Source organism: Elephantulus edwardii, unplaced genomic scaffold, assembly GCF_000299155.1.
Source record: "Elephantulus edwardii isolate Elephantulus edwardi_28Jun2011 unplaced genomic scaffold, EleEdw1.0 scaffold00071, whole genome shotgun sequence".
NCBI lineage: Eukaryota > Metazoa > Chordata > Mammalia > Macroscelidea > Macroscelididae > Elephantulus > Elephantulus edwardii.
The window spans coordinates 8,910,615-8,924,815 of record NW_006399821.1 but is presented as its reverse complement, the minus strand read 5'-3'; the positions used below and the strand labels follow the sequence as shown (position 1 = coordinate 8,924,815).

At 38.6% G+C, this 14,201-nt stretch overlaps 1 protein-coding gene across 1 annotated transcript in view; it reads right to left on the bottom strand.

Annotated features, from left to right (window-relative positions):
- The window catches only part of LOC102843673 (chromosome unknown open reading frame, human C6orf201), a 46,030-nt gene extending 34,969 nt beyond the window's left edge, over positions 1-11,061 (bottom strand). Inside the window, exon 1 of the mRNA XM_006888758.1 lies at positions 10,941-11,061. Coding sequence (XP_006888820.1) covers positions 10,941-11,043 — 103 coding nt within the window. The 5' untranslated portion in view covers positions 11,044-11,061. The remainder of the gene's footprint in view (positions 1-10,940) is intronic.
- Positions 11,062-14,201: the final 3,140 nt, after the last annotated feature.

Sequence of the window (14,201 nt, the reverse complement as noted above, 5' to 3'; positions counted from 1 at the left end):
CTCATGAGATTTGTTTCTTTGATTTGAAGATCTAGGGATATAGTTTCCTGGGTCATTTTAGCTAATTGACCTAATATTATTTTTAATATTTCTTTTCTATCCATTGGCTCATGGTGTTCTAGTCTTTAGTTCATAATGCAGTGTTAGGATTTTGAAAACTCACCAGTGGGCTAATTGGCAGCTTCATGATGGACGGAAAAGAGATTGATATTGTTGATAATTTCAGCTTGCTTGGGTCCACAATCAACAGTCTTAGCACCAGCAGTCAAAAGGTGAATTGCATTGGGAAAGTCTGCTGTCAGGGACCTCTCTAGAGTACTGAAGAGAAACAATGTCAGTCTGGAGAATGTTGTTGTTGTTAAGTGCCATCGAGTCATAGGCAACTCATAGTGACCCTATGAATGAAAGTCTTTGACAGTTGACTTTCATCCTTTCTCCATGTTTGTAGGGTTTCCCGAGGCAAGCTATTTATGGAACTGGATGCCACTCCTGCTTCCAAGCTTGTTTTAGCCGGGGAGCGCCACCAAACACTGTCCGCCATGGGTAACCATAATCGCATATGACACATCAGTGTCACAGTGTTCAGCTTCACAGCGACCACAAGTTGCCTCTGTACAGCAAGTGGACACACCAGGGCTATACGACCTAGAAGAATGTTTCACCAAAACCAATTAGAGACAGGCCCGAGGACCTACGAACATGGAGAAAGGATGAAAGTCATGCAATTGTCGAGGACTTCTGTTCATAGGGTCACTATGAGTCGCCTACAACTAGACAGCACTTAACAACATAAAGAGACTAGTTGGCCTACTGGACCAAAAGCAGTGCTACTAAGCCACAGGTGAGTGACTCTAATCCGTGGCCCTAAGGCCTGTCTTTAATTGTACATTCACACGATGGAATATTATGCAGTACTCAGGAGTAATGATTTTAAAAAATACTATCTAACATGGGAGACACTAGAGAGCATTATGCTGAGTGAACCAATTTGAGTGCTTAAGATTAAATACTGCCTAAAACTTGCCTTGGCTTAAAACCCTGCAGGGTTTGGGAGGGACCTGCCTGCAAAGTTAGGCCTGGAAGACTCCACTCTGGGTGTGTGGCTTTTTGCAGCTTGTGCTTGCAGATGCTGGTCCAGATGGGCAAGTGAAGGGAACTTTTTGGGGCTGTGTTACTTTGGGTCATGTTTGATGTGCATTATTGCTCTTTTCCCCCAAAAGCGGGCATCCCTGAGCCTTGCCTAGGGTTGAAGTCCACTCAAAGGCCTTGGCTTAAAACCCCACAGGGCCCTTGGGCAGCAATTTACTAATTTTTGAATGAATATTCCTTGAATGACAGTGAAAAAAAATTACAGACTAAATCAACAGAAGGAAATGCAGATCAAACCCACTGAGGTAATACTCGGTACTCACTAGATATGCAGAGTACTAATGCAGGGATTGGGCAATTTTGTCATTCTGCCAGATTTAAAATGGAGCAACAGCAGAGACCGAAAACAGGGATCTCACTGCCATCAAGAGTACAGTGGGGAGGGGGGAGGGGGGAAGAGAGAGAATACAGTGTCTCAGTGTCGCCTTTGGATCTGAGTTCTCTTCTCAAACCAAAGATAGAGAACTGTGACATGAGAGAGATGGAATGAGACCAAGATATGGAAGCTGGATGTAGCTGAAGTGAAAGGGGTAGTAGAGAACCAGAGACCAGGGTGTGAGGCACTGTGCTAGTAGATAAAGTATCTCATTGGGAGAAGTAGATCTGACAACCCAACTAGAGCCAAGGACTTTTTGGGCTAGGCTTACTGACAGTTAGGGAGTGGCACGTAATTGGCAGAACTAAAATAGTTTTGCAACACTTGCCCAAGTAGGACAGAGGTCAAAGCCAGAAAGCCAACAGAGAAAAAGCCTGCCTGCAAAAGTACTTGCATTCTGATTGAAGAGCTGACTTTTAAGTACTTTTGGCCTGAATTATAAACTTTACTTTCCTAATAAACTCCACTATCATGACTATTGTCTGAGTTTGGGAGGACTGGGGTGGGGGGGAGGGGGATTGAAGTACATTATCCAACCCAGTAGAATAGTAAGTGCTGTAGGAGGGATGTTTGGCAGAAGGTGTGGTACATAATAGGCATGTCTCATCTCACAGGAATTGACTTTGTGCTGCTCTTGTTGTTGATGGGGATTCTTCTCTCTTGTGAAGTCAGTGAGTCAGACTCCACTTTCCCCACAAGCCACGCATTACTTTTATAACTACATACCAAGATGAATTATTAGAATATAAATTCCAGCTAAAGAATCAATGCCTGCAATCTTTATTCTCTATATAATAAAACAAAGACATTTTTATTCTAGTACAACTGGCATTAAGGTTTTGTTTTCAGATAGAAATTTTCACTCACTTCATGCTTTGACATTATGTCAATTTCATCACATTATGACTGAATTTTTCTCTATTTCTGTGATCTCAAAGCCAGCGGGGTGTATAACGTGATCTATCAGAATGAGGAGACAAAATAGAGACTACTTGTTTATAATTACAGTACTCACCATATTTTAAATTCTATTTCATGACATTTTAAAATGGTGATGATATATCACAGTTGATGACGTATCAATAGATGTTGTGGAGTTGAGTAACACTCATAACAACCCTATGAACAACAGATCTGATCTCTGTCCTATCCTGTGCCATCCTCATCATCTCTGACACATTTGAGCCCATTGCTGTAGTCACTGTGTCAATCCATCCCATTAAGGTTCTTCTTCTCTTTCTCTGATGCTCTACCTTTCCAAGCATGATGTCCTTTTCCAAGGATAGTCTCTTCTAGCAACATGTCCAAAGTATGTGAGATAAAGTTTTACCATCCTTGTTTCCAAAGAGCACTCAGACTGGACTTTCTCCAAGGCATATTTTGTTATTCTTTTGGCAGTCCTCAGCATACTGAGTATTCTTCCCCAACACCAAAGATCAAAGACACAGCAATTGAAAAGACCATGGCTTGAATCAGGCTCACCACTCTGTTCAGTAATTTAGAGAGGTCTCTAACAGTGAATTTGCCCGTTGGAATAAGTATCTTGATTTCCTGACTGGTTGGAATAAGTATCTTGATTTCCTGACTGGTACCAAAAGTGTTAATTGTGGATTCAAGTAGAATGAAATTGTTGACAATTTCAGTCTTTTCTCCAACCTTCATGCTTTTGTTTATGGGTCCAGTGATCATGCTTATATAAATATGCATATTTAAATAATATGGGTCCAGTGGTGAGGATTTTTGTCTTCTTGATGTTGAGATCTTCGGCAGCAAGTACTTCCAAGCCCTCCTCACTTTTAGCAAGTAATTTGTGTCATCTACATAATGCAAGTTGTTGATGAATCTTCCTCCAATCCTTCTTAGAATCTAGCTTCTTGAATGATTTGCTCAGCATAGAGATTGAGTAGGAATGGAGAAAAGATACAACCCTTAAGATACCTTTCCTGACTTTAAATCATGGAGTGTTCCCCTGCTCTGTTTGGACAACAGCTTCTTAGTCTAGGTATAGGTTTTGTCTGAACATAATTAAATGTTCTCAGATTCCCATTCTTCTAAATGTCATAGTTTGTTATGATTCATACAGCTACAAGAACAAGTCCACGAGAACCAAAATATGCAAAACAACTATGAGATGGCATCTCACCGCAGTAACAATAACAAAGTTCAACAGAGCACCAAACAACAAATGCTGGCAAGGTTGTGGAGAAACTGGAACCCTTAGTCACTGTTGGTGGGAGTGTAAAATGGTGTAATCACTAAGGTATATGTTGTAACAAGTATGGTGTTTTCTCAAAAAGTTGGAAATAGGACTATAATTTGACCCAGCAATTCCACTACTGGGAATATACCCTAAAGAAACCAGAACTGCCTCCCAAACAGATATATGCACGTCTATGTTTATTTTTGTATTGTTCATATAGCAAAGAGATGGAAATAACTTAAGTGCCCACCAACAAACATATGAATAGAGAAGCTGTTGTATATTCACACAATGGAATACTATGCAGCATTGAAAACCAAGGAACTCATAAAATATTACACAAAATGCGTGACCCTGGAGGACATTATGCAAAGTTAAATATTTCAGTCACAAAAGGACAAATACAGCATAGTGTTACTGTTATAAAACAGGATTGACACCAGGGTTGCGGAGAAACTACGAAAAGAGGGAATAAATAATGTACACTGCACTGAAACAGATGAGGGGAAAAACTGTTTGAAAGGAATATATGATTAGATATTATTTGCATGACAACAGTCCAGAACAAGAGGTGCATAGCAAAGTGGACTTGGCAGGGGGGGGTGAAGGAAGGGGGGTGGAAATTGTGCAACAATGAAAGAATTTTTTAAAAGAGAAAAGCAAACCTGGGGATGTGGGTGGGTAGCAAGGAAAATGTGTAACAATGAATGAATGGAAATCCAAGTTCTCAGTAAACTTTTGTTAAAATCTCAATAAAGTTTTTTTTTTAAAAAAAAGAACCAAAATATGACCTTGAGTCCACCCCATCTGAATTTAAAAATATTCTCAAGAATAGATTTGAAGCAATGAACACTAATGACTGAAGATCACATGAGTTATAGGATGGCATCAAAGATATAATCCATAAAAAGATCAAAAGATCATTGGAGAAAGAAAAGACCAAAATAAATGTCAGAAGAGACTCTGAAAATTACACTAAAGTGCCAAAAAGCAAAACAAAGGAAAGGAATGCTGAAGCAAAAGAGATGCACAGAAGATTTCAAAGGGCTATTTGAGATGACAAAGCAAAGTATTATAACAGAATGTACAAAGAACTGGATTTGGAGAATAAAAAGCAAAGAACTCGCTCTGTAATTCTTAAGTTAAAAGAACTGAAAAATGAATTCATGCCTTGAGTTACAAGATGCTACTGGCAAAGTCTTGAATGATCCAGGAAGCATCAAAAGAAGATGGAAGAAGTGGCCTACTGGCAAGAAGCTGAACTGCAATCTCAGAGGTACATGGTTCGAATCCACCAGATGCTCTGCTGGAGAAAGAGGGGCAATCGCCTCCTGTACCAGTCAGATCCAATTTGACAGTACACACACACAAAAATAATAAAATTAAAATAGGAAAAAAATATGGAAAAAAAAGATGGAAGAAATACAGAGTCAATGTACCAAAAAGAATTGGTTGACATTGAAATATTTAGAGAAGCACTATATGAACAAGAGTCAATGGTAATAAAGGAAGAAGTTCAAGCTGTACAAAAGGCAACTGGTAATAAATACATACATACATACATACATACATACATACATACATACATAAATGGCGGCCCCAGAAATTGATGGAATACCATTGACATGTTCCAACTAGCAAATGCAGCCCAGAATATGTTTATCCATCTATGCCAGGAAATTAGGAGGACAGATCCAACACAATGTATAAATTATCAAACAATATAATTAACGCCGCATGCAAGCAAAATATTGCTAATGATTATCCAAAACCAACTAAAACACTACACTGACAGAGAACTTCCAGAAGTTCAAGTAGGATTTAGGAAAGTCATGGCACCAAGGCTTATGATTGCTGAAGTCAGACAGATCCTGGCTGAAAGCAGATAATATCAAAAGTATGTCTATTTGTGTCTTATTGACTATGCAAAGACATCTGACTACGTGGATATTACATGATAGTGTAATTTTAAAGTATATACATTTACATGTAAATCAGGATAAAAATTTATTTGAATGATAAGTTTATGTTAACAGTATGGTTATAGGTCATAGCTCTTTATTAATGCTCTTTGACCACCCAGAATAGTTTGTACAATTCTTATTGTCTGTCTAAAATGAAAGAACTAATAGCTTGCCTCCAAAAACTTTATGAATGTGGAGAAATGATGAAAGTTATACAAGTGTCAGGTCTTTCATTCATAGGGTAGCTATGGATCGTCTACAACTCAACGGCACCTAACAACAACAACAACATTTAATATGTTAATGAAATTGTTCAAAGATGATACCAAATCTACTTTCTGGAACTAATTAGATTATCTGTTCTTTCTTTTCCACCATTTCAGAAAATAGTAAAAGGCTAATAATGGACTATGTGGATCACAACACACTATGGCTAACTCTGAGAAGAACAGAAATCCCAAAGAACTTGATTGTGCTCATACGAAACCTATATACTTGGAGGCAGTCGTTAGAACAGAGCAAGGAAACACTGCATGGTTCAAAATTAGGAAAGTTGTATGCCAGGGATGCATCTTATCTTCATATCTTTTCAATCTATATGTGGAACAGTCCCTCAGGGTTGGCTCTATTGAGGAAGAATGTAGCATCAGGAATGGAGGAAGACTCATCAACAACATGCGTCATACAGATGACATAACCTTGCTTGCTGAAACTGAAGAGGACCTGAGGCCATTTGTTGCAGAAGGACTGCAGCCTTCAATATGGTTTGAAGCTCAACACCAAAAAAAGAATGATTCTCACCACTAGGCCAATTGGCAGCATCATGATAGATGAAGATCAAGAGTATTAACAGTTTCAGCTTGCTTGGCTCCACAATCAATACTCTTGGTACAGGGAGCCATGAAATCAAAAGATGAATTGCATTGGGAAAGTCAGCGGTCAGGGACCTCATAGGATCACTATGAGTTGGAGTCATATGGTACATAACAATAAAAACAATAAAGGACCAGGACAAGATTAGCTGTATGTAGCTAAGAAAACGTAAGTAATATCTTTAATCATTTTTATTGAGGTAGGTTAACAGCTCAGTTTAAAGAAGAATTCTTGGGATTCAATCCAGATAGTCTGGATTCTCGGATTAGGAATTGATCAGAGTGCAAATTCCCATGCTTGCCACAATGTTTCAAAATACCTACTTGCAGGAAATTAAAAACAGAGGAAGAATGGTGTTTCATTCATAGTAAAAGTAAATTTCAAGTTCTACCCTGAAATACAACATTGTGAATGATAGGATAATATCCACACATGTACAAGGAAGACCCATTAACATGACTATTATTCAAATATATGCTCCTACATCTAAAACCAAAGAGGAAGAAATTGATAATTTTTACCAAATTCTGTTGTCTGAAATTGATTGAACATGAAATGAGGATGTGTTAATAATAATTGGTGACTGCATTGCAAAAGTAGGAAAGAATGAAGAAGGAACAGTAGTTAGAAAATAAGGGCTTGGTGATAAAAAATAAAGCTAGAAATATAATGATGAATTTCGTCAATGTGATTTAGTCAATACAAATACCTTTCTTAAAGGACACAAAAGTAGACTTTACACTTGGATCTCACGTGATGGGCTGCATAGGAAACATACTGAATACATCTGTGGAAGAAATTGTTAGAGAAGCTAAATATTGTCAGTTGAAACTAGGCCAGGGGCAGACTGTGGGTCAGATCATCAATTACTCACATGCAAGCTCAAATTGAGGCTGAAGAAAATGAAAATAAGTCCACAGGAACCAAGGTACAGTCATGAATCAATTCCATCTGAATTTCACGATCATCTAAAGCGATATATGATTGGGTATTAGGGTTATGACAAGAGTCCAGAATGAAGGTTGCATAGTGGCATGTAGTCAGGGGGAGAGGGGATTGTATACCAATGAAAAAATTTTTAGTTTTCAAAGAGAAGAGTGAACTGGGGAGGAGGGATGGGCAGGGAGAAAACTGCAACAATGAATAAGGGAAAATCCAAAATCTCTGTAGCATTCATTAAAATTAATAAAATAAAATAAAAAAGAATAGGTTTGAGGAACGGAACACCAATGATCAAAGACCAGATGAGTTGTGGGATGATATAAAGGATATCATCCATGAAGAAAGCAAAAGGTCATAAAAAGAACAGAGAAAGAAAATAAAATAAAAATGGATGTCAGAAGAGACTCTAAAGATAACACTGGAGCATCAAGAAGCCAAAACTAAAGGAAAATATGTCAAAGTGGAAGAGCTGAACAGACAATTGCAAAGGACAGCTCGGGAAGATAAAGCAAAATATTAAAATGGAATGTGCAGAGAGCTGGGATTGGAGAATAAAAAGGGAAAAACTCGCTCTCCATTTCTCAAACTGAAAGAACTGAAAAACAAATTTAAACCTCGTGTCGCAATATCAAAAGACACTATGGGCAATATATTGAATGACCCAGAAAGCACCAAAACAAGATGGAGGGAATACACAGAGTCACCATACCAGAAAGAATTTATTGACATTGAAAAATGTCAGCAAGTACCATATGAACAGGAGCCAATGACAATGAAGGAGGAAGCAGAAACTGTATTGAAGGAATAGGCAAAAAATAAGGCCCCAGGAATCTATGGGATATCAATTGACTTGTTTCCATTGACATATGCAGCCTTGGATGCATTCATCAATATATGCTAGGAAATTTGAAAGACTGTTGTCTGAGCAGTTGATTGGAAGAGGTCCATATTTGTTCCCATTCCCAAGAAAGGTGATCCAACTGAATGTGGAAATTATCGAACAATATCATTGATATCACATGCAAGCCAAATACTGCTGAAGATCATTCAAAAAGTGGCTGGAACAGTACATAGAAAAGTAACTGCCAGAAGTTCAACTAAGATTTAGAAGAGGCCAAGGCACCAGGGATATCATTGCTGATGTAAGATGGATCCTTGCTGAAAGTAAGGAATACCAGAAGAATGTCTATGTATGCTTTATTGACCATGCAAAGGTGTTTGACTGTGTGGATCATAACAAGTTGTGGCTTGCATTGAGAAGAATGGGAGTCCCAGAACACTTGCTTGTGCTCATGGGAGCCTATACGTGGACCAGGAGGCTGCTGTGTGAATGGAGCAGGGAAGTATTGCATGATTTGGAATTGGGAAGGAAGTGCACCAGGGTTGTATTCTGTCTCCATACCTATTCACTCTGTATGCTGAGCAAATTATCTGAGAAGATAGACTCTATGAGAAGTGTTGCATCAGAATTAGAGAAAGACCCATCAATAACCTGCATTATGCAGATAACACAACCTTACTTGCTTAAGGAATGCAGCCTTCAGTATGGATTGCATCTTGATGTCACAAAAACAAAGATTCGTACCACTGGACCAATAGGCAGTGTCATGATGGATGGAGAGGAGATTGAAACTGTCAACAGCTTCATCTTGCTTGGATTCGCAATTAACACCCTTGGCACCAGCAATCAGGAAATAAGGAGACACACTGCACTGGGAAAATCTGCAGTTAAGGATCTTTCAAAATTATTGAGGAGTAGTGATATGGGTTTGAAGACTAAGGTGCATCTGATTCAAGCCACAGTCTTTCCTATTATTTTCTATGTATCTGAGAGCTGGACAATGAATAAGGATGACAGGAAAATAATTGATGCCTTTGAGCTATGGTGTTGGAAAACAGCACTGAACATCCCATAGATAGCTAAGAGAATGAACAGATATGTCTTGGAGAGGATTCAGCCAGAGTGCTCTATGGAGACAAGAACAATTAGGTTTCACATCACATACTTTGAACACATTGCTAGGAGGTGTAACTCCTTGGAGAGCAACATGATGTTGGGAGGGTGGAGGGTCGGCAAAGGAGAGGAAGACCCTTAACCAGGTGGATTGATATGCTGAGTGCTGCAATGGGCTCTTATGTATTAGGAAGTGTGAGGATGGTACAGGATAGAACAGGGTTCAGATATTTTGTTCATAATGTTGCTAGAAGTTGTGCCTAACAAAAACTCCTCATTGATTAACTATTTCTTTATGTGATATTTCACATTTACTACAATAGTAAAAAATTTATTATCCAACTAATTTTCACAATAATATGTATCTGGCAATAACAAATGCTGGGTCATGATTCTGAGTAGTTTGACAGTTATGTAATGATGGAATTTGGCAGTTATATAATGGTGTAATCTAGAAGTTATTTAATGATGTAGTACCTTCAATTTTCTGATATACATTTCAGATGTGTCATTTTCTTGAAACTCACTATGGTACTAACTGAAGTGTGAGTGTAAATCAAAATCTCTTACTTTCTTTTCTAGGACTCCTGTCTTAATCACTGTCAAAACTCAAACAAACAAACAAACAAACAAAAACCCACCCCAAACAAAAAACTCACACTCAAACTCATTGTCGTCAAATCTGATAAGTCGTCTTCCATTGGGTCTCTAAGGCTGTAAATCAAAGGGGAGGATACTCTCCTGTAGCTGCTGGTGAATTCAAACCACCAGAAAAGCATGACTTTGGGTTAGCAGTGAAACTCACTATGGACTGTGCTACCAGAGGTCCCTATTAATCATGGTAGCAGATGCTATTTTGTTTTTTAAATTCATAAGGAGAGGTATTTATTATCTACTTTTGTTCTCCCCTTTAGTATGAACAATTCAAGCTGCAGACTCCATCCAGTTCTGCAAATAAGACTTGTCATGAGTTTATATGATAGAATTCCAGGAGTAAATTGTACAAGAGCCTATAAACCTGGAATGTCGATTGTATCCAGTTTCTCTGTGGGCTATGATCACTCTGACGATAGGAGAAAGAAGTATCAGGGAATAGAGCAAAAGAACACACTTCAAAATCTCGTGTTCAATTTAGATATTTTCTGACTGATCTTAAAATTAGATCTAAAGTTTAAATTATAAACTTAATGTTATTTCTTATTACTTGATTTATTTCCCATCTTTCTGTAGGTTTACTTTTCCTAAAGAAAAGTGGGACATCAAAATGCAATGGTTAAATCAGTCCACTAGTAGATTCCACATTGAGCCCTCAAGAAGGACCTACACGATGAGTGCCATGTAGGCTCAAGGATCCCAAAGATCTCCACATCTCAGTGGAAAGAAATTGTCGTTTGTCATCCATGCTAAAAGGAGAGGCAGTTTATATCAGAATAAATGTATGCTTCCTAAAAAGAGCTCACCCCCCACCCTTCACCCACATACATTTTCTTTCGTCCTCTTCACTTTTGTAGGAAGAAAGTGTGTCCATCAGGTGACTTGGTAGCAGCTTGTGGAGGTTAGATAGCATCTTAAAAGTGTTTTGCATAACTTTAGGGTCATTATAGTTTTTCACCTTCTTATCTTTGTCAAGGGGTGGATATTTCAGAGTAATCTGAGTATTCTTGGCAGTTTCCATAATGACCCTATAAGTTAGAGAAAGGAACTAAGCATATGATGGGTGGAGTTCCTTCAAACTGTGCTTGGCTTTATCCCTAAGAAGGTATTATGGAATCTCTTTTCTGGTCTCCATGACTGAACATTCTCAAGGTCACAATGGCTCAGACATCCGGAACACTGAGGGTCAGCGTGCATTGACAAAGCACAGGAAGTCAGTCCATCAGAAGCATCCTGCCACGTCTGACAGTAATTTCAAAGGAGAAATTCTAGTTCCCTTCTGGACACTAACAATTCTTAAAAACAGAATTGTACTTTACTGAAGTTGGGCATACTCACATATAGTGATATTTCCTCACTCCATATTTGGTATAGGCCTTGCCCCCTATGTATATGTAATAAGGACTTCACAGTTCTAAGAGAGTGATTACATCAGCACAATCCTCAAGAGGGACCAAAGAAAGAGCTTCACTTCCAATACTGAGGAAATGTCCAAATTGACACAGGTAAGACAGCAAACAGCCCCCTATTCTCTTATGCAAACTAACACGGAGGCAGATGAAAATGTTTAGCGCTCACTTTACTTACAGAAGTCATACTTTTCTGAAGACAAAAGAGTAGAGGAAGTATTGAATTACTCTTAAACCACCAAATTTTATAGCCCTGAACTAGATAGAAGATGTCAAGGGCTACTCACAGATTTGGTACAAACAATAAAGTTTGTTGTAACTACTTTTTTTTTTAACTACTTAATTTCTCCCTCTCCAACTCCACCAGTGGGCCATAGTAATGCCAGGAACTGGCTGAATAACCATTCTACCAAGTGGCCAGTAATTGGAAAGTGGTAACACAGGTCAAGCAAGTCATGGCAAAGGCTGGTAGTGTTTTCCAGTGTACCAAAGAGCTCTTGGACATGAAAAGACAAAAGCCAGCAATAATATGGAAACCAGGCTAAATGGAGAAAGGGACTTAAACCAGGACAAGGCCCTTGATCAAAGTAATATAGCTGTAGGAATTCTAAATCCTGGCAAAATCACTGAATTTTTAATCCATGATGACTTAAATATCCTGGTTATGCATAACGGTTCATAGTAGGATATATAAAGTCACACCTGTCAATTTTCAGAATTATAGAATTATGTACAATCAATGATTTTTCATTGTATATGCCTTTTATAAAAACACAAGTGACGACTGTACACATGGACCTCACCTGATGGTCTACATAGGAATCAGAATGATTACATCTGGGGAAATATATTATTGAAGGAGCTCAGTATCAGCTGTGAAAACTAGGCCAGGTGCTGATTGTGGAACAGATCACTATTATGCAAGTTCAAACTGAAGCTAAAGAAAATCAAATCAAATCCACACAAACCAAAGTTTGATCTTGAGTTTATTCAACCTGAATTTAAAGACCATCTCAAGAACATGTTTGAGGACTTGAACACTAATGATCGAAGACCAGAGGAACTATGAGAGGATATCAAGAATATCATCCATGAAAAGTGTAAAAGGTCGTTACAAAGATGGAGGAGGAAGAAAAGATCAAGATGTATTTTAGAAGAGACTCTGAATATTGCAGTAGAACACCAAAAAGCCAACGCAAAGGGAAGAAATCAAGAAGCTAAGAAGATGAAAATAAGATTTCAAAGGGCAGCTCGGGAAGGCAAAGCAAAGTATTATATTGAAATGTACTGGAGTCAAAATAAAAAAGGATGAACTCACTTGGCATTTCTTAAGCTGAAAGAATTGAGGAACAAATTCAAGCCTCGAATTGCAATACAAATGTATGCTGTGGGCAGAATACTGAATGACACAGGAAGCATCAAAAGAAGGTAGGAGGAGGACACATAGTCATTGTACCAAAAAGAATTGGCTGACACAGAAGAATTTCATGAAATCAAGAGGCAATTGTGATAAAGGAGGAAGTTCAGGCTGCTCCAAAAAAAAAAACACTGGCAAATACAAGGCCCCAGAAATTGATGGCATACCAATTGACATATGTTAACAAATTTATTCTGCCCTGGACACATTCTCAGCACCAGGTTGTGCCAAGAAATCTGAAGAACCGCTATCTGGCCAACTGACTGGAAAAGATTAATATTTATTCCCATTCCGGAAAAAAGGTGATCTGACAATGTGGAAATTATCCAACAATATCATTACTATCACATGCAAGCAAGATCTCGGTGAAGACTATTCAGAAATGACTGGAGCAGTACATCAACAGATAATACTATCACATGCAAGCAAGATCTCGGTGAAGACTATTCAGAAATGACTGGAGCAGTACATCAACAGATAACTGCCAGATGTGCAGGCTGGGTTTAGTAGAGGCTGTGGCAACAGGGATATAATAGCTAATGTTAGACGGATCTTAGCTGAAAGCAGAGGAATGTCTATCTGCATTTCATTTACTATGCAGAGGCATTTATTTGACTGTGTGGATCAGAACAAATTGTGGCGAACCTTGAGAAGAAGCTTGAGAGTGTTTTTGGAAAGAACACGTTCCAATTGTGGAACCTATACTTGGACCAGGAAGAAGTCCTCAGAACAGAACGAGGAAACACTGCATAGCTCAAAATCAGAAAAGGGGCATGCCAGGAATGCATCCTGTCTCCATACCGTCTCAATTTATATGCAGAACAGATCATTTGGAAGGCTGAACTTTATAAGGAGGAATGTAGCATCTGGATTGGAGGAAGGCTTATCAACAACCTGCATTATGCACATTATACAGCCTTGCTTGCTGAAACTGAGAAGGACCTAAGGCATGTGTTGCAGAAGGTCAAGGACTGCAGCCTTCAATATGGATTGAAGCTCAAAGTCAAGAAAACAAAAATTCTCACGACTGGGCTGAATGGCAACATCATACAACTTCACAAGAGACAGAGGAGAGATTGAGATTGTTAACACCTTCAGCTTGCTTGGTTCCATGATCAACACTCTTGGCACCAGCTGTCAGAAAACTAAAAGACAAATTGTTTTGAGAAAATCTGCTGTCAGAGAACTCTCCAGAGAACTAAGGAGCAACAATATCAGTCTATAGACGAAGGTACACCTGATTCAAGCTATGGTCTTCACAAC